At 29.3% G+C, this 21,364-nt stretch overlaps 2 protein-coding genes and 1 long non-coding RNA gene across 4 annotated transcripts; 1 reads left to right on the top strand and 2 right to left on the bottom strand.

Moving 5' to 3' along the window:
* Positions 1-852: 852 nt before the first annotated feature.
* LOC148206837 (uncharacterized) lies at positions 853-3,036 on the bottom strand. The gene is made up of 3 exons (XR_015786946.1): positions 2,868-3,036; positions 2,647-2,718; positions 853-1,009 (listed from the first exon to the last, which is right to left on the bottom strand). It is a non-coding gene; the product is annotated as an uncharacterized LOC148206837 (long non-coding RNA).
* Positions 3,037-9,049: 6,013 nt separating this feature from the next.
* Positions 9,050-12,291, top strand: LOC124822048 (formyltetrahydrofolate deformylase 1, mitochondrial-like). Its single transcript, XM_047294008.2, has 8 exons — positions 9,050-9,314; positions 9,416-9,528; positions 10,052-10,202; positions 10,307-10,380; positions 10,474-10,633; positions 10,875-10,973; positions 11,092-11,178; positions 11,938-12,291. Exons 1-8 carry the CDS (start codon positions 9,192-9,194, stop codon positions 12,082-12,084), a joined length of 954 nt encoding a protein of 317 aa, XP_047149964.2. The 5' UTR covers positions 9,050-9,191; the 3' UTR covers positions 12,085-12,291.
* Positions 12,292-17,142: 4,851 nt separating this feature from the next.
* On the bottom strand, positions 17,143-20,320 carry LOC124822047 (VAN3-binding protein-like). Of its 2 annotated transcripts, none has more exons than XM_088114987.1 (7): positions 19,991-20,320; positions 19,245-19,791; positions 18,560-18,938; positions 18,113-18,292; positions 17,936-17,985; positions 17,777-17,834; positions 17,143-17,555 (listed from the first exon to the last, which is right to left on the bottom strand). In XM_088114987.1, exons 2-7 carry the CDS (start codon positions 19,515-19,517, stop codon positions 17,317-17,319), a joined length of 1,179 nt encoding a protein of 392 aa, XP_087971113.1. In that variant the 5' UTR covers positions 19,518-19,791; positions 19,991-20,320; the 3' UTR covers positions 17,143-17,316. The 2 variants fall into 2 exon arrangements, with proteins under 2 accessions (XP_087971113.1, XP_087971117.1); XM_088114991.1 differs by having other exon boundaries at positions 20,012-20,320.
* Positions 20,321-21,364: the final 1,044 nt, after the last annotated feature.

Genomic DNA, 21,364 nt, shown 5'->3' with positions numbered 1-21,364 from the left:
GGTTTGTGATTATATATATATAAGCAATAATTTAATGATTATGAAGAAACTTTGTTACCGAACCTACTTGCAACATCTATGAATAGGTGTGTTGTGAGTGAAATTGAAATGCCTATGATTCAGTGGAATCATTTCCTGGAGTAGCTGGTTTCTCACCCTATACCACCCAACGTAGCTTCATCCTCTAGCGGGGTCTCTCACCCTATTACCACCCAACATATCTTAATTAATGTCTACTACAATAATCCAACCAGTGGAGATAATAAAGGAATTACAGTATAGTGGACTCCATACTAATTCATATCTAACATAGGCTACTCTAAAAACATGATTTAATGTAATGTATTTTATATTGTTTTTTTTTTATAATACAATGTGAAATAAAACATAGTTATGTAAATATAATGCAATATATTACATTATATTATAATGTATTATATTATTTAATTTAAGGTTAAACCATTTCATTTGTTTTTTTTTTTTAACTTCAAATCGGTTCCTTTTTACATATCTTAATTTGGTTTTTGTTTTTAAAATGTTGATGTAGTTACGTAATACACTAACATATTTAAAGAACCGATAATTTGTGGCTTTTTTAATTATTTTTTTAAATAAAAATTTATCAGGTATTAAACTGATGTCGTTTGATATGATAATAAGAGTGTGATGTAAAACAACTATAATGTCATCTGTCACTAGCATAATAGGTGTTATTGTGACATCCCAATATTATACTTCATGCAGGTATAAAATTAAGACGTCAACATAGATGATAATAGAAAACAGTTAGAATAATAAAATAGCAAATAAGATTCTAAGAAATTAAAATTTAAGGATTACAGTAATCCGGAATGTAGAAAAAATTTTAAAACGTGGAATACTAAAGTACTTCAAAATACAAGAACTGAAATTGTTCAGATACATGGAAAGCTATGAAATTCCTAGAGAGACTAAGAAGTTGCTTCCTCATTCCCCTCCAGGACATTCTCCACTGAGGCCTCATTCTCCTCTGCTCACATCCAAGTGGATGATCATTGCAAAAGAAAAAGCATGCAACAAACACAACCACAAACAAGCAAGCGTGAGCTAATTATATAAAATCATGCAACTCAATTTAAGCATATACATACAAGAAATAACTCACACCAATTAATTTCAGAAATACAACCTAAGCATGTTAATTTCTAGACTTGACTCGTCCGGACTTTAAAATGATAGTCGGGCTATGGCGAGTCTTGCACCCGTGGTGACTTATGAAACTTGGGTTCCCCACCCTGCCACACTCACGAGGTTAGTCCGTTCCGCGCCTTGAGGCATACTGGGAGCCCCCAAGACTAAGGACCTCCTGCTACTCCTCACCACATGGTTCAATCTCTCTAAGTGAGTATGATTGACCATTGGAGCGTCAGAATGACTCCCAAGGCTGAGCCCCTACTTTTCATTTTAAAACACTAAGAATCTCACCAAGAGATTCTACATTTGAAACTACCATAAGCAACCATGAAATCCTGTTTCAGTCTTTCCCAATTCACACACCTTTGAATTATAATCAAACCGCATATTTAAGCCTTAAATATCAAATCATATATAACAGAACATGCTCCACAACCAATTTCAATAATCTCTAATAGACGATATTGTCATGTTATTACCAAACAGTACTATATACCAAACAGTAAGATAAAAATTATGGATTATATGTAAAAATAATAATAGCATAATTTCTCAAAACTAAAACAATTTTATCACTGCAAATTTAATATACTGAATGAAATAATAAAAAAAAAAAGAAAACAGCTTGCATCTTATTCTTTTTGATAGATTCATAAAAATATAATATATATATATATATATATATATATATATATATATATATAATCTATACATTAATAATATAATATAATATCATACGTATTGTCTCTAACTAACTTACAATGTTCCCTTAATTATGAAACTGCTTGCTAAATTTTTTATTACCACAAAATACTTGTTCTCCACTTCACATCGCTATCCAATTGGTCACCGGAGAGGGTTCAGATGTCTGAACGCATCAGACTCACCTTCGGCGCTAGCACATATGACTAGTCACAACTGACTGGACCAGGCCAGGGCTGCTCTATGATCAGGGATGTGCCAACTCAGGTTTTTAAGTCCCCTCTATCCTACCAACAAAGAAAGGCTCTCAACCAATTTTTAATTAATTTATTTAAGTTACCTAAACTAATCTGTTGTGCTCTAAACCTCAATTGCCAATTTTTTTATATATATATATATATGTATATATATTATTTCCTCTCACGGTAATCTAAAACAATGTCTGTATACCTACTTACTACCCATATCAATGCCATTACAGAATCTTACTCAAAACCCTCAAAAACAATTTCAGCCAACCAACTCATTCGAAACAGATTAAAATAATCATATCACAACATACACCATTCCACAGTTTCAATTATAACACCCAATACAATAAAAGTTATAACACAGTTTCACAAGAGTACACCAGTTCAATTCAAACCATCCTATATACTAAAAATTCAAAATACCGTACAAAATCGCACGACAGTCCAAAATTCAACATGCATACATTTACAAATCAGATTCAAGCAATAAATTCAGAGAAAAATAATTAGCTCCCCTCACCTGGTGGGTTGCTCAACACAGTTCACAGATGCTCTAACAATACCCCCTACACCGTGCGAAACTGTACAGAACCTATAAATCACCAAATAGGTGCTAGCCTTTAGCTCTTTGAGTCAAAATAAACCGAGAATGAAAGACAAAATCACACAGGGCACAGGAAATCAGAAAATGGTACAACCTAGGACAAGAACAGTGAAGGGAAAGAGGGAAAATCTACTTACCCGCTGGAACGCAAAACCAATCGGATGGTTTCGTAGCTCTTGACTCCAGGAACAAGAAAACACCACCAAATTAGGATTCAATCGGTGGAAATGGCTGGAAACCTAGAGAGGAGTCAGAGCACTTGAGTTAGGACAAGGTTTCTGTTATAGAGAGAGAGGAATATGTAAAATGAAATCTGACTTGCAAGGAAAGAGCCCATCCCAAGGTTCAAGTGTCCTTGGGTCAATGGGTCTGGCTTGTCAAATTAGGGTCCAATGACTTTATAAAATCTTCACACTATTACAGTTATTGTCTTAATATCAATTTAGTCATTTATTTTTATTTTGTCTCAATTCATTTTGTTTTAAATTGAAACACTTTGGTCTCTCCCCAAACTAAAATGAAATCTATTTTTTTTTCATAAATGTTATACAAATTCTTTTATTAAAATTGATATTTTTATTAAATATTTTTAACAAGATTAATTTTATTTATATTTATTTTTTATATTGAACATTATTTAAAATTATTTTCAAATTTTAAATTTATTTGTTTTAAATTGTTATAAAATTATTTTGAAAATTATATTTGAATTTGAAAAATAGTATTTTATAAACCAACTGTAACATTTGTATACAAATTATTTAATTTTACACATTTTAAAAATATATAATTATTTAAAAGAATTGAAAAGTTGATAATTTTATTTATTTTATGAAATGTAATTTATAGATGACTTTAACATATTTTTTAGTTCAAAATTAATTTTAAATTTTTTTTATTAACATTATGTTATATTAAAAACTTTAAAACATTTCTAAATAAAATTCAACGTGAAATATAAATATAAATAAACTTAAAATTGTTGTAAATATTTAATAAAAATATGTTCATAATATTTATATAAAAAATAAATTTTGTTTCAATTTAAAAATGATCAAATTATTTAATTTTAAAAAAATTAAGACTTAATTAAAAAAAAAATATTGTTAATGTTATGATATGACATCTAATAGTGACATGTGACACACTTTGACATGTGACACTGATAAAAAAAAGAGTTACATCAAAATTTTCAAAATAAGAATCAGATTAAAACGCATAAAAAATAGACAGATTTAAGATTTTTTTTTAAAATTCGATGTAATGTTTTTTATATTTTTTTCTTGTCCTAGGAGTAAGTATTAGTTAATTTTATTGCTTTTGATTATTTTCAATTTTTGTATTGTTTAAATGAAACATATAATCGTAAATCTATTTTATTTTTTTTAAGTAGTTTTTCCTTCAGAAGTATATTTATTTGGAGCTTTTGTTTTATGTTTAAATAGTTTTAAATTTTTTTTCTTATATTTGTCAATATAAAAAATATTTAATGAGAGTTATTTTGTAAATGATCAATGATGTGGATTTTGTCTTGGTTAACCTATAAAGGTAGGTTATATCAAAGAGTGATCATAACATAGAAGTGTTTTATGTGTCACTAATCATATTAACATGCTAACAAAAGATGATCAGTGGTTCTTTAAGTGAAAAAAACACAAAAAGAAAAGGTAAATAATGGAAAGAGATGGAAGTACAAAAGGAAGAGCAAAGTATAAGAATCAAAAGTAAGTTAGAAGTTAAAGGGAAATTAATTTTATTAATGTAAAATGGCTAATAAAATGGATGACAATTGACATTATCAACCATGTGCATGCCACGTGCAATAATATATGGGAGAAGCTCCAACTTGAAAATGTATACAATTATTTTATTTGTATACTTTATAACACAATGATTTTATATTTAATTAGAAAACTTCATTTACAATTTAATAATTTAAACAAATATATGTATGATATATTTGGTACTCCTTCTCGTTCATAAGGTGAGGACACGAGTTAACCCCATACTCATAAAGAGGATAACTGTAAAAGCTAAGTTGAAAGAATTGACTATCAACTACAATATTAATAAGCGATTGTCAATTAAATTTGATGTGCATACTAAGTGATGATAAAATACAACATAATATTCCCTGATTATATGACCTTGCTTAGTAAAATTAAGATTAATATTGTTTTCAATGACCAAGACCATTCCATCGTACAGTGAGGAACCAAATTTAGCAAAACATTATGATATGAAGTTTTAACTAATTTAAATTTATCATAAATATATATAATTCATATCATATATATTGTAAGGTCCTGAAAAACTGTATGGGCCAGGGGACCCTATTTTCTGAGGCAGTCAGGCCCAAAGGGCCACAGGGACCATGACCTTGGAAGAGGTTCTTCATTTTCCCAACTCTGAACCAATTTTCAGTTCCCCTTTCTCTCTCTAAGCTCATCTTCATTTTCTTCTTCCTGCTCTAACTTCTCTCTACCTTTCCACCACTTTACACCGTTGGAATTTCAAATAGGTGGGGTGCTTTCGTTCACGGAGTTGAGAGCTTCCTATTCATCCGATTGAAATTCTGATTTGGACGGGTAAGTCGATTTTTCCATTTTCTTGAATCTATGGCATGCAACTTTACTGGTTGCATGCAGCTGGGTAGTATTTCCTTTTGATTCTCTGTCGGTTCTAGCTCTAAGAGCTGTTTTCATCACCATTTAGGTGATTGTAGGGCACTGTTTGGGTTTTCGCTGTGAAGGCACGGTTAAGGCACTCTAGGTGAATATACTGTTTGACTTCCAGGTAAGGGGAGTTAATTATTCTTTGTATGAATTTATTTTATAAAATTATATGCATATGAATGTTGAACTGGTGTGCTCTTGTGAAACTGTTTTATGACTTTTATTGTATTGGGTGTTATAATTGAAACTGTGAAATTGTGCATGTTGTGATGTGATGAATTTAATTTGTTTTGAATGAGTTTGTTGGCTGAAATTTGGAAGGTCGGGAGTATGGGTTCTGTAATAGCATGTATATGGATATTAAATAGATGTACAGGTACTGTTTGAGGTTGCTGTGAGAGGAAGGGAAAATATTAAAATTAGGCATTTCAGATTTAGAGCATAAGAGAACAAGGTAGATAATTTAAATAAATTAATTGTTAATTATTGAGAGCCTTTCTTTGTTGGTAGGATAGATGAACCTTAAAAACCTGAGTTGGCACATCCCTGATAATAGAGCAGCCCTGGCCTGATCAAGTCAGTTGTGACTAGTCATATGTGCTGGCGTCGAAGGTGAGTTTGATGCGTTCAGACATCTGGATCCTCTCCGATGACCAATTGGGTAAAGAAAGATCTCTACTAGGATGAAAATAAAATAAAACAAATTAATTGTAGATGCATAAAGTTATCATGTGTTAATTTCTAGTTAATTATAATTTTAGAAAATCAGTCACTGTATGTTTGGAATTCAAAGTAAGGATCCATATATATAATTATAAGATAATGTACGTATCATATATATATATATATATATATAATGAAGTAAGGATAATTGTTTCTTATATTGAAATGTTAATTAATAATTATATTACTTGTAGGTATGTATAAATTGATGCATTTTATGAGCTGTTATGGGTTAGTTGGAGTTGTTTGGTTCTTGGTATTGATTAACTTAGATTCAATTGTGGAGATGTTATTTTTATAATTTGTGAGTGGTGAGTAATGTATATTGTTGAGATTGTGTATATGTTGATTGTGGCAGAAAGTACATGATTACAAAGTGATGAAAGTATGATCCAAGTTGTAAATCAAGTTTCATTTGTGTAGGATCTCTTGGTGAGATCCTTAGTGTAGAATGATTGCATGGTAGCTCAGCCTTGGGGTTTTCTTGACGCTCCAATGGTCTTTCATTTTCAAGTAGAGAGGATTGATCCATGTGGTGAGGAGTAGCAGGAGGTCCTAGTCTTGGAGGCTTCCAGTATGCTCCAGGGCGCGGAACGGATTAACCTCGTGAGTGTGGTAGGGTGGAACCCATTGACAATGACTTTGCAAAGCAGTAGAGGCCACCACGAGTGCATAACCCGCCATAGCTCGACAATCATTCTGGTCCGGACGTGTCGGTCTATAAAGCAATGAGTCTTGTGATGTCAATGTACCATGTTTGAGTGACTTTTGCATGTCGTGTGTGATTGAATAACATGATTTTTATATCTAGCTCACCCTTGCTCGTTTGTATTGCTTGTGTATGTTTCTTCTTGCGATGATCATCCATTTGGATGAGAGCAGATGGCGAGGAGGTTCCTTTGGAGACAACAACTGTTTTCCTATATTATGCATGTGACGTCTTTACTATATATGCTTTCTATATAATTGGGATGTCACATATATAAATTAATATTTATTGTGAAACTCATCAGGTATGAGTTGAAGAGAACAAAATCAATCTCGTATAATTAGACAAAATGAATTTAAACCCATATATTATTTTATAGCGATTATGATAAGTTAGAACAAGATATAATAAAATAAACATTTTTCATCATCTGATCTCGACTTAAATTCGAGTATTGTAACTTTTTTGGGTATGGGTTGAGATCCCTAACGATCAAGTCATTAATTGATAATTATTTTAAACAATAATAATTATTAATGGACAATTAAGGAGAATAATAGTCACTGGTTGAAAATTAATAGAAATAATATTGGTAATTAATGGGTCAAATATAATGATAAACTTATTATAATATTTATAAATATACGTCTAAATGAGATGAAAGGTAATTTAACTCTGGTTAGTCATCCTTATTACAAAAATTTTGACTAAATCATTGATTTGAGCGTCTGAAGTGCTTTTTAAGAATAATCAGAAAGTTCATTCAGTCTTCAGGACAACTTTGAACGTTTTGAGTAAGAGATTTCAACCCATACGGAAAACAATAACTATTTTTTTCTACTATAGTAAATAAAAAAGAATTCACCAAATATCATTAGTGAATTACACATTTGAAAAAACTAAAATATAAAAAAGTGCATTATAAGTAATTTGTATCGTAAATTATATTTGAATGTTTAGTTACATATTTTTGAAATTTGTATTAAAATGTTTATGTTGTAAAATGACCTAGAGAAGAAAGCACAAAGGGATGATCACTCATGGTTTGAAAAAACATTAGTAAGTGTCATTGATTATTTAGAGCATTCTAAATATATTAATGTTAAATGTCATTGATTATTTAACATTCTAAATGTGTCAATGTTGTTACACGAAAAGTGAAAAATTAACAATTCCTATATAATTAATCTTAATATTAATTATTGTAAACCATATTTTAATGAGACAAAAATAAAATGTTTTAAAAATAGATTAAAAAAATAGGTATATCGAGAATTGAATCACTATTAAATATATATGCAAAGCTAACATCTATATTTACTCATCTTTTTACTACCCTTTAACAACTTCCTTCCTTAATTTTTATTAACATATATTATGAAATTTGGTAATGTTGATCTTCCCATCATTGTATAATGTGAAGTGCTCATTAATAACTCAATTTAAAACGTTAAAAGAAATTGTAAAACGAACGTAATAATCATGAAAATAATAAAACATGTCCATATAAAGCAAACCTAACCGTTATTAAATTACTCAGACATATATGTATTTTTATTTCAACAAGTCATTTTATCTGAACAAGTTTTTTAATTATTATTTATTTATTGGTTTTTTTATTTCACAATTTAAATTATTGTTACATTGAATTTTTTTTTACAATTTGTATCGCGTGAGTTTTTCACACAAAAGTGCGTTGTTTATATGTTTTAGCATAAGGATTATGTATACATTTTTAAATAAAATCACAATGTTTTTTTCTCAAAACAAAATTGCATGCCTAACAGTGGTTTTGTTGACTGAGTTTATTTGGTTTGAATTGTAAGAAAATTTTGAGGAAGCTGATTCAATAAAAATGGATAGGTTGAATTTTTTTCTTCTAGAAATGAATTCAATATTTCACTTGCACATCACACCATTTAATTAAATGAGTAAGTATAAAATATTAACTGTTTCTATTACATCTAATAATTTTAGATAATTTAAAAATCGATATTAAGTGTAATTTAAATATTTTATTTATCTATTTTTAATTTTTTTTTATAAATTAGACTTTAAAACTATCAATACCTTCATTAAGCGAAACTAATTTGTAAATTTGTACAATAATTATATTATATATGATTGTAAATTATATATTCAAAAGATTCTTCCAACTTGCAGACCGCGTAAAAAAAGACAAAACGGCATGTCGTTTATAAGAACATAGGAGACGACAAGCGAAAGGTTAGTGGTGGATTGAGAGAGTGCGGAGGTTAGTGGTGGATTGAGAGAGTGCGGTGTTGGTTGAAGATGTGGAAAGTTGGTGGTTGATGCTTGATCCTCGACTTAGCGATTCAGACAGAGAGTAGCCAATGGCCCGAAGATTCCCTCGCGTTATGGGATTAGCCAAAATGTGCAGGAACCGGAACATCTCCTTCAAATCTTTGGATCCCCCTTCCTCCCTCACCCATGGAATCCACATCTTTCATTGCCCTGTAACCAACATTCTATGATTTTTTTAGGTTATGCTTTGGTTTGTGAATTTTTTTACTGTGTTATCATTCGAAAGGAAATTGAAATCGGTTTTTGTGAATAGGACGCGGTTGGAATTGTTGCCAAGCTATCGGAATGTATTGCTTCTAGAGGGGGAAACATTCTCGCTGCTGATGTTTTTGTTCCAGAAAATAAACAAGTCTTCTACTCGAGAAGGTACACTCCTTCTCTAATTTCCATCATGCTTTTAACGCACTCATAACAGTGTTCGAATCCTTTGTGATATATATCTTTATATTGTTGTCTAACCATATATCGAATAAGATTTTGACTCTGAAGGAACATACCTTTATAAACCCATGTTGTCCTGTGAGCTGAGTATGATTTGCATGCACGAATCATTGGGTCATTGATAAAACAAAACTTAAATATAATCCAATAGTCGTTGTCTGTAATCAAATTCAGTATCCTTGACAATTTTAGATATTGATAATTTTAGATGAAAGCAATGGTTAATAGACGCAATGCCAATTTTGGCTTGAGAACAACACTAAAAGCATCTAAGGTTTATCCTTGCCAATATTATTTCTGTCTTTAAGCTTTTCGGATAAAAGGAATATCTCTACTTTTGCTAACACTGACTCTGCTTACTATTGAAATTCTTCCAATCTTATTTCACTTATATGAAGGAATTTTTTAGAAGGATTGCAGCTTCAATAATTTGTGTTAATTATTGCAGTGATTTTGTTTTTGATCCTGTTAAGTGGCCACGTGTGCAAATGGAGGAGGACTTCCTAAAGCTTTCACAAACATTCAGTGCAATAAGATCTGTTGTAAGAGTGCCAGCCCTGGATCCTAAATATAAGATAGCAGTTCTGGCATCAAAGCAGGTGGGCATTATCACTGTTTTTATCTTTTTCCGTTCAGTTTTCAAAAGAGATCTATAGAATGGTGAATATAAATATATTTTGAAGTTATTGTTACTTTTCTGCAGGACCACTGCCTTGTTGACTTATTACATGGATGGCAGGACGGAAGATTTCCAGTAGATATTACTTGTGTAATAAGGTGAAATTTCAGTAATTACACCAGTATATTGATTTATATTTTTTCTCCTAGTCTTATATTTTTATTTATTTTCTTACCTGATGCAATGACCAGTAACCATTATAGAGGTTCAAACACCCATGTGATTCGTTTTCTTGAAAGACATGATATTCCGTATCATTATTTATGCACAACGAATGAAAATAAAAGAGAAGGGGAGATGTTGCAGCTGGTTCAGAATACTGATTTTTTAGTACTTGCGAGGTATATGCAGGTAAAGAATTTTACACAATTCATGTTCTCAGTGTATCTATTATATTTCTATTATTTGATAGAGATTTTGATGATTGGGATTATTCTTGAAATTTGGGTGCTTCTGGGAAGAACTGGCTCTTCTCTGCGTATGCTTGTTATGAAATCTGAGAGTAGTTTATAATTATTTTGGATAATAAATCAATGTTCATATTTGATAGTATTGAACTATTAATACTTACAGCATTGATTTATATGCAAAGATATTGTCTGGAAACTTTTTAAGGAGCTACGGGAACGATATAATTAACATTCACCATGGCCTGTTGCCATCGTTCAAAGGTGGCAGTCCATCTAAACAGGTTGGTTTACCTGCACTTTTATAGGTTAAATTGTTACCACTTTTAACCATGTGTTATGCTCTTTCTGGTTTCTTTCTTCATTTGTATACATGTTTAATAGGCTTGAGTATTTTGGCAGGCCTTTGAGGCAGGTGTTAAATTAATTGGTGCAACTAGTCACTTTGTAACTGAAGAACTTGATGCCGGACCTATAATTGAACAAATGGTGAACATACAATCTTTCATACTTGTTTCGCCGCTGTTCACATTTCATTACTTTATAATAATATTTTAACACTAATGTTGATCTGAATTGACTATTTGTGACAATGAACATTAGCATGTTTAGTGCCATTTATTTGTGGTGTTTTTTTTTGTTACACTTTGTGCTGGAGACTTACACAGTAATATTTCTGCATCTGCTTTCTGAAATTCTGATCCATCATCCATGAGACCCCAGTCCGGAACCTCCTAGAGTTAGATGAGACAATAACATAGAGTGAACAAAAACGTAGGTGCAATTAGCATGGTATATGTGCCATTAATAAGGTGATCAAATTGCAAGGCTACCTTCAGTTACCATGCAAGATTTGTGTTTTTTGAGGGTGCATTTCCTTAGATTTTAATCGACATTTATGTTGTTTTCTTGTGTTCTAAAATAATAGCAACCAGGGCACCCCCACTTTTGAGGTGTCCAATTTGTGGTTAGTTAGTCCAAATAGTCAATTGATACTGCCGCAGAAGAATGCCAGCGGCATGAAATTCTTTAGGTTTCTGTTTCAGTTACATTATGGGCAGGCCAGATTTCCCAGATACATATGAATCTTACTTTTCACTGTAACTATTTTGCCGTGTCATCTGCCAGACTGTAAATCAAGCACGCTTGAACTGTGCACAAGTATAGTTCAACGTATATTTAATGCGCAGCCTCAAGTACGGTCGATACTATTTATCTGTGGGTAAAATGGTTTAATTTCATTTGCAGGTTGAGAGGGTTTCCCATAGAGATAACTTGCAGAGCTTTGTGCAGAAATCAGAAAACCTAGAGAAGCAATGCCTTTCCAAGGCTATCAGATCTTATTGTGAACTTCGAGTGTTACCTTATGAAGAAAATAAGACTGTTGTATTTTAAAGAAAACAGCAAATAACCAAAATATACATGCGCACCAAAATGGGGAGCTTTTGTATTTTTATTCAATCATTTTGTTGGAAAATTCAATCAATTTCTGACTTTAGTTGTAAAATATGAGCTTAAGAAGAAGATTGAACTTGATTCTTTGGGTCCTTGTAGCTTTGCTAATTCCGTGAAATAAATTCTGCAACTTGCTTGGCTTCGTTACCCTGATCGTCACTTCTAATTACTGAATGCTTTCTCACGTCATTCTAACCTTAAAGGGAAGAGAACAGCTTTCATTTGCAACCATTACACAGTGACGCGCATAATTGAGGGAAACAGACAAATACTTAAAATGGCCCCGATCGATAATGATACTTTGATAATATTTTTTTGACAACATTTTAACACCATCTACGTATTATTTTGTGATTGGTTTATGTTGGTGTTTATAATTATTATTATTGATTATGAAATAATTTTGGACTAATCAGATAATGATACGTAGATAGTGTTAAAATGTTATAAAAAAGATGTTGTGAAAATATTATTATCATGGATACTTTGAGGAAAAGTATGTATTTTTAAAAGGATGGTAAAAATATGATAGGACAAAATAACTTTATTTCAAATCAGGAATTTAGGATCAAATAGCCCTTCTAAATTGTTTAATAAAATCAGAATTTTGTTTTCCCCTTGATAAATAAAAATTCTGATTTGGAAAGATTTCTTTTAGAAACTTAGTTATTAGTTGTATTTAGGCTGTAATTTTATTAAAGGAATGAAATTTACATACTTTTCTCTATTTTCCAGGATAAAACAATAATATTCTATTTTGAAAATAGAAAAAAAAAACAATTATAAGGATAATCTTAAAAGATAAAGTAGTTTTATTTTTAATTTTTCTCTCAAACACTAAAACAATATAAAAAAAACTTCTAAGATGTTTTCTTTAAGAAAATATAACATGAAAAATAAGCATCAACATAAGTTATTTGATATGAGATTTCTTTACTCACATTTTTTTCACTTAAAGATTGGTGAATCAATAAATTCTTTTTCACTTAAAGACATGATCGACCAAAATTCAACCGATTTTAATAAAATACTATCATTTAAATTTTTAATATCATATACTAATCCATATCAATAAAAAAATGACACAAGAACTAAATTTAAAGCTTGAATTTATTTGAATTATATATTTTGTATCTTTTAAATTTCTTAGTTTTTATAAAATATATAACTTTTTCTAATTTTTAAATAATAATTTAAACATAATTACATCCATAATTAATATATATATATATATATATATATATATATATATATATATATATATATATTATGTATGGATATTTTCTTTTCGTATAGAACACATAAACTATAATTTTCCAGTATCTTATATATCAAGTAAATAGAGAAGACAAATAAAAACATATTTTAAGATTTTTTATTTTTATTTTTTTTATAATTTTTAATTATAATATTTAATAATAATTCAATTCAATTTTGTGCCTGCTTTTGCTAGTTAAAAGTAAAAGAAATATGGTTAACTGTATTTTTATTTTACAAAATATTTAAAAAGTTACTTAAATTTATTAATATTTTTACTTTTTAAGTAATAAAAGTAATAAAATATGTATGTAACTATATAAATTAAAAAATAGCAAATATGACAACATAATTATTTAAAATAATTATTATTATTGATATTATTTTAACGTGTATTGATTTTTTATTTTTTTTAATTAATCGTTGTAAATATGTTTATTATGACGTATAATTTAATTTTTTGAATTAGTGTGATTTTTATTGAATAAATATATATTTAAATTGTTTTAAAATAGTAAACTTATTTATTTTTAAAATATTTATTTTAATTATATAACTTTTAAAAATTTTAGTGAGTTATTTCTAAAAGTGTAAAAATGAATATTCATGAGTCAATATGACTGATTATCAAAAAGATATAATTTTTTTTAATGTGAAGTTAAATTATACTTTCATATTAAATGGATTTGAGTAGGGTTAGAAGTGGATTCACATGCAACCGACTTTTATTATTTTTAATATTATGAGTGTTAATTGCTTCTAATTATGGAAATTTTACTAGTATTTAAATGATTTAGATATTTAGTTGATATGTTTGTTGAATTATATAAGCCAAACACTTTAATTTTCACTTACTATCTATATAATAATACATTATAAAATAAGTGAACTTCAATTTTAAGGGTTATAAATAAATGGATTGAGTCAATTCAAATTAGAAAAACAAAATATGCTTTAAGTGATTCAATTTACTAACTCACTAGAATCTAGTGGACCAGGTTGGATTACATCATTTATGGTACACCAATAAGTAAGTTAGATTGAGTTTACTAATTTTTAACTTAATCTACAAAGAATTAACTATAGTTAAATGGCTTTGACACTCTAATTATTTAAAGTTATATATTTTTATTCTTATTATTATTTATAATTATTATATGTTTAAGGAATTATACAATTTAACTATTTTATAAAAAATATTAATTTATATATATATATATATTATTTTTTCAAATAGTTTTAAAAAAAATATATTTTGAGAAAGAAAAGTTAAATATTTTTTAGAGTCTTAATTTTCAGTAAATTAAAATTAGTCCCTTTTTGAAAATTTATACTAATATAGTCTGTCATCTTTAAAACAACGTGAATTTAATCATTTTAACTAAAAATTTATTTAAGATTTTTTACACTATTTGACATATTTTTTTCTTCAATATTAGAAATAAACTTAACAAAGTTTTATAAAAATGACTAAATCCACATATTTATAAAGATGAAAAACTAAATTGAATCAAAGTTTTGAAAAGAGATTAAATTTTATTTTTGTCAAAAATTAAGGGAGGAAACATATTTAACATATATTTTTGTTCTTATTGTTATTTATAATAATTATATGTTGAAGGATTTATATAACTTAATTATTTTATAAAAATTATTAAAGTAATATATATATATATATATATATATATATATATATATCATATTATGTTGTGTTTAAGGATTTATCTAATTAATAGTAACATATATTTTACTTTTAAATAAATTTATTATTTATGGTCAAAGTATTTAATTACTATTTTAATTATATACTATTTTGAATTTATTGAGTAAAAGTGGTGTAAATATCTCTCTTAACTTTTCCCTATGTAATGTCTATTTAGTTTTTGTTATTTAAACCAGTAGTCAAGTAATTGTATTTTCTATTATTTATGTAATTAATACTAGAAAGCATGGAACAGATCATTAAACATCTACTCACAAAGCACATATCTAAACACATCTAACAAGTATGCCGTTTGACCAAAACATACATAAAAGTTACTTTTATGCCACTTGAGTGATGAATTGAACGACATTCATAAATAGAAAAAATTAATTAATTCTAGATCACTTAAACAAGAACTTTGTTTCTTGAGCAACAATTTATATTACGAAAGTTATCATTTAGGTGTCATTGATCATTTAAAACTTTGTGGACTTTATAAAATAAGTGAACTTCAATTTTAAGGGTTATAAATAGATGAATTGAGTCAATTCAAATTAAAAGAATAAAATATGCTTCAATTTACTAACTCACTAGTATTTAGTGGACTAGGTTGGATTACACCATTTATGTTCACTTATAAGTAAGTTAGATTGAGTTGAGTAATTTTTAACTTAATTTATAAAGAATTAATTATAGTTAAATGACTTTCACACCCTAATTATTTAAAGTTAAAGTTATATATTTTATGCTTATTATTATTATTATTATATATATATATATATATATATATATATATATTGTTTTCTCAAATAGTTTAAAAAATATTTTACTTTGAGAAATAAAAGTTAAATATGTTTTTAGAATCTTAATTTTAAGTAAAATTTAGAATTAGTTTTTTTTTGAAATTTTAGACTAATTTAGTCCTTCATTTTTAAAATAATGTGAATTTAGTGATTTTAGCTAAAAAGTTTATTTAAGGTTTTTTACATTATTTGACATTTTTTTTTTTTTAATGTTAGAAATAAATTTAACAAAATTTGGTGAAAATGACTAAATTCATACATTTACAAAGATGAAAAACTAAATTGAATCAAATTTTTGAAAAGAGACTAAATCCTATTTTCATAAAAAATTAAGGGATGAAAACATATTTAACTCTTGTAATAATAACATATATTTTTGTTCTTATTGTTATTTATAACTATTATATGCTTAAGGATTTATAATTTACTTATTTTATAAAAATAATTAAAGTAATATATATATATATATATATATATATATATATAATATGTTTAAGGATTTATCTAATTAATAATAACTATATTTTACTTTTAAACAAATTTATTATTTATGGTAAAAGTATTTAATTACTATTTTAATTATATGCTATTTTGAACTTATTGAGTAAAGTGGTGCAAAAATCTCTCTTGACTTTTCCTCTGTTGTATATATTTAGTTTTTGTTATTTAAACTAGTAGTCAAGCAAATGTATTTTCTATTATTTATGTAATTAAAACTAGAAAGCATGGAACAGATCATATTAGGCACCTAACTCATTTCATTTAAGTCAAATGTAGCATATTCAATTCAATCCATTCACATATTTAAAATGTAAATTTCAAGATAAAACAATTACATCATTAAACATCTACCCACAAAGCACATATCTAAACATATATAATAAGTAGGCCGTTTGACCAAAACATACATAAAAGTTACTTTTATGCCAGCTTGAGTGATTAATTGAACGACATTCATAAATAGAAAAAATTAATTAATTCTAAATAAGAACTTTCTTTCTTGAGTAACACTTTATATTACGCAAGTTATCATTTAGGTGATAAAAGTCATTGATCATACTAAAACTTTATGGACCTTATAAATAAAAAATTAAAAAAATTAACATGACACTTCTCTCGTTCATCAAGTCACAATTTAAAGTCCCTTCTAAAAAAAAATTCTTCTCCATTTTAAAAAAGGTTTTTTTACAACATTCTTTTGACCATACATAATACGATTACACATCAAAGAAATTATTTTACAACCTTGATTTCAACTAATATCTTTTTGAAATGCCATTACAATCCTTTTCTTCACCCATCTACATGTCCCAAAAACTTAGGTGATTTCATACACTACTTTTGATTTTCAGTTATTTTTTCAACTCTTAAAATTTTCTCTTGGTGATACAATACAATTCAAATCAGTCACGTGTCGCTGTTAATACTTAAAAGATCTAAAGAAAGTTTTGTTGTCTCAACAGAATTAACTCGACGAAGCAGACACCCAATCCCATCAACCCATTTTTGCTTGTGGAATTTCCCGTCACACTTAAACTCTAGAAGACCTTGTGCAGTTTTCAGGCCAAAGTAGAACTCTTCTGAGCTTCTCCTTTCTTTTCTGTATGGCCACGCTCCATCTTTGTCACAAATTCCATAAACCACACCTATATAATAATGTATGCAATCAAAGTTAGACTAACTCCAAAAACAGAGACAACTGGGTAAAAAATAGAATTTTTAACTCCAAAAACAGAGACAACTGCGTAAAAAATAGAACTTTTTATGTCCAAATGAATACAAAAAGTAAACAAGTTTCGTAATGCCAATAGATGTTTGGATTCAGGTGGTGGGTATGCACATGCCAGAGTTTTTAACTAATGCTTACATTTATTCTTTTTGGAGAAGGCTCCTCCAACGTGCTTGCTCTTGATCTTGATTTTGACCTGAGTAAAAGAATCAAAAATTCCGTCTTTAGTATCAGTATTGTGTCTGAAAACTTCATCACATGAATATTTGTTTAAGCAGGAATTTTAATTCGGTATACCTGACACTTCTTGTTGATGTAGACAGAAACATGCTTCCATCGTAATACACCTGAAAGAGTTAATCAAAGCAGCCTTAAAAATAGTGATAAGCAATTTCCTGTTATTTATTGGTTTGTACTTTTGGCTCTTTATTGTCAGAATTTGACTATAATGTAGAGTGTCTTTGTTGTTATCACCTTTCCGTGTGAGCTGCAACAAATCTCCCTCGCATGGAGGATGATGTTCACACATTTGACCATCAAAAGAATGAAACCAATGAGGTTGTGGTAGAAGTACTCTGTCATAGGGACTTATAGATGCAGTCCTTTTTGCTTCGTTTGGCATTCTTGCTCTTAGAGCTGCTTCTCCTCTCAAAGCTTTTTTTTGCAAAGAAAAAAAATGCTGGTAATCAATGATCAACAGCTCGTACAAATCTTAAAAATCACTTTCCAAAATTGGTAAGAATAAAGATGAACACCCCAATGTTGGGATGATTCAGAGACTGTTCATATTTTCACATATTCAAAGACCAGAACCGCTTGATAAACACTGGAAGACTCAAATTTCTCGTAAGGCTGATAAAATTTAAAAAGAAAAATCCTTTTGCAAAATAAGTTTAAACCCAGTACGAATTAAGCAAATACCTGTTGCAGCTGCAGCTGTAAGAGTCATAAGATCACCAGGGGTTTGAATATCAACAGCAGATTTTACAGTAGAAGCCACATGATCATGATCAGCTCCAGCTTGTTCAGCCATTTCAATGCAATGTGATGCCATGAGTTGTGTGGCGGAAGCCAGAGCAAGGTTCAACTTTGAGTGAGAGCCATTAGAGTTTTCTGCTGCAGCAACAGCAGCCAAGGCCGAAGCTAACCCAGCAATGGACACGGCAGAATGCAAACGGGCATTTTCTAACCGTGCTCGATCTTTCTTCTTTACAGCAACATTAGTGTTCCCATGATGTCTCTGATGAAACCATTTTCCTATGGTTCCCATCTTTCTAGGAGAAGGTATGATCTTACCTGTCTGCAAAAGTAAGAGTAGAAAAATTAGAGCTTGTACAGAATAGGCCGGCCAAAACACAGTACAGTACATTTTTTCACACACTTCAGAAGACAAACATAATTGTTAGGAGCGACAAAATTTTCTTCCACTGATTGATCCACATGTTCTCGGTGTATGTGAACGTATAATCAGAGATAGTAGGTAGTTTTGAAAACATAATTTTTTGTATTAAACAACTATCATTCAGAGTTTTATCAGATTATGAGATTCATGAAGAATTAATGGAAAATGGGTATAGCATGATGCATGTGAAGAGGTATGACTTACTATTAATTGAGGTGCGAAAATAACTTCTGGCAAGGTGGTTTGATTCTCTTCATGGAATGAGTGCTTCTGTTTTTCCAGAAGAGCCTTTGAAATTTCTGCAGCAGAGAGACTCCATGACCTGGATAAGAACTCCATGGGCTCATGTGGGGTAGGTGGCTGAGGTATGGATGGTAACGATGGGACCAGTTTGAGTTCATCATTTTCTTGCACATCCTCTAATTCTAACCCATGCCATGAAGCAATTTTGCAAGGTGGAAAATAAGCACCATCCATTTTCGTTTCTACTTTTTTTATCAATCTACCTTTAGTTCTGAATGTCAAACTCAAGAACTTGGATTACATAGGCAGATAACTAACTAACACACGACCCGAAAAGCACATAAAAGAAGGTTAGTTCGAACTTATGATTGACACACATGTATTGGGGTTCCCTGAGAGCTGAAAAAGGTAAAGGTAAAAGTTTGGTGTGATTTGAAAGAACCCGCTGAGAAGTTGCTTATGGAAACGACCGCTGAGAAGTACTTCCAACATCCTTTGCAGACCGTGCCTGATGTTCCAAACCCATCAATGAATATTGATCAACGAAAAGAAGAGAAAGACCACAACAAAACATTCTAACAAGCTTCAAACTTTGGAAGACACAAAACGAAAAAGAAAACCCAATTAAGTCCCTCAGAAACTTCAAAAGGCTGAACCCAGAATATATAATAATCCGATTTCTTAAAGTAATTTAAAAAAACAAGTACCCGCTTTACAGAGGTTGCAACCTTAACAGCAGCTTTTGAGTTTTGACCAAGCTTTTGCGACCAAGTTGAGTCTGAATAGATTACATGAACACTAATACGAGCCTTGTGCTTTGTACCACCATGAATTCAGGTCGAAGTTGATTAAAGAATCGGGGACAAACCGGTATTCACGAAGCTCAAAAACAAAGCACACTATAAATTTAACAAGACATATTCCCGAATAACCGGACATTGGTTCGTAGGAGCCATGCACAACCCTGTTGTCGATGAGAACACATTTTGATTGGTAATATTATTTATTAATATTATTTTAGAGTATTGTCACATAAGATTTGGTGATAGAAGGAATATTAAGATGTGTTGTTGAAAATAGGAATAAAGTGGTTGCAGCGCAGGAGCAGAGTCTATGAATATGATGACACTCCATGGACCTTAGCCTAGACCGGGGTGAGTGGGGCTTCACAGTAACCTTTGCAATTACTTACCAGATGAAATTACTTTAAATATTAATACCATATGATATATCCAAATTTCTGTTTTTAGATTATTCCTTTCATTATCACTTTAAAATTATTAAGGTACGGGAGCAGTGTACAAAATAAAGAAAGAAAGACTTTTATAAATTAGGTCACTGCACATTTTTTTAATTCTACCAGATTATTTAATTTTCCATAAATGAGGGAAAAAACTCTTTCCAGAAATCATTTTAACATGAAGTCTATGGATAGGTGGTCCACCATCTTTAGATTAATCTTACCTTCAAAGCTTATATATACTTCTTTTATTTTGTACCATGTTATCTCTTTCAACTCTCTCTACTTGGATGTGTAAGATTTTTCATTTTCATATTAAAATTTTGTGTATTAATGTGGCTAATGTTTGTTGAAAATATTGACTAATTTTTTATAATAAGATGTTTTCTTTTAATTATGATATTTTTTTATTTATAAAATTCAAATTCTGAGATTTTGTTTAAGTGATTTGAGCTCAGTTTTACCCGGAGTAATGACATATTCACAATAAATAAAAATTAAATTCTTTAAATTTCTCTAACCATTAAACTTCGATAAGTTACAAAATAATGTACATAAAAGGCAGAATATGAAGAGTTCAAGAAAACGAGAGATGAGGAGAAAATAAAGAAAAAAATAATTTCATTCATATAAAATTTATCCAGTTGAAAACTGCCTTAGTGGTGAGGATGCTATTGAATAATTGGTTATTAGACAAGTCCTCTATTAGATATATTACTGTATCATTTTATGTTTTAAAAGTAATGTTAATGTTAAGGACTTTATTTTCTAATTTTTAATTATGTTTCAGTGCATGTCTTAACAAAAGTGCTACAATATTGAAGTACAATAATATGTTGTG

This window comes from Vigna umbellata, chromosome 1, assembly GCF_029865625.1.
Source record: "Vigna umbellata cultivar VRB3 chromosome 1, Vumbellata_1.0, whole genome shotgun sequence".
Taxonomy (NCBI): Eukaryota; Viridiplantae; Streptophyta; class Magnoliopsida; order Fabales; family Fabaceae; genus Vigna; species Vigna umbellata.
This window is presented reverse-complemented; position numbering and strand designations above follow the sequence as displayed.

What these genes read in the sequence shown, in the direction of transcription:
- LOC124822048 (XM_047294008.2), top strand. Translation starts at nt 9,192, where the DNA reads ATGGCCCGAAGATTCCCTCGCGTTATGGGATTAGCCAAAATGTGCAGG. An exon ending in CAGTTCTGGCATCAAAGCAG is followed by an intron (nt 10,203 to 10,306) that starts GTGGGCATTATC and finishes ACTTTTCTGCAG; the next exon opens with GACCACTGCCTTGTTGACTT. An exon ending in GACCTATAATTGAACAAATG is followed by an intron (nt 11,179 to 11,937) that starts GTGAACATACAA and finishes TTTCATTTGCAG; the next exon opens with GTTGAGAGGGTTTCCCATAG.
- LOC124822047 (XM_088114987.1), bottom strand. Translation starts at nt 19,517, where the DNA reads ATGGATGGTGCTTATTTTCCACCTTGCAAAATTGCTTCATGGCATGGG. An exon ending in TACAGCTGCAGCTGCAACAG is followed by an intron (nt 18,293 to 18,559) that starts GTATTTGCTTAA and finishes TGCAAAAAAAAG; the next exon opens with CTTTGAGAGGAGAAGCAGCT. An exon ending in GTTGCAGCTCACACGGAAAG is followed by an intron (nt 17,986 to 18,112) that starts GTGATAACAACA and finishes TAACTCTTTCAG; the next exon opens with GTGTATTACGATGGAAGCAT.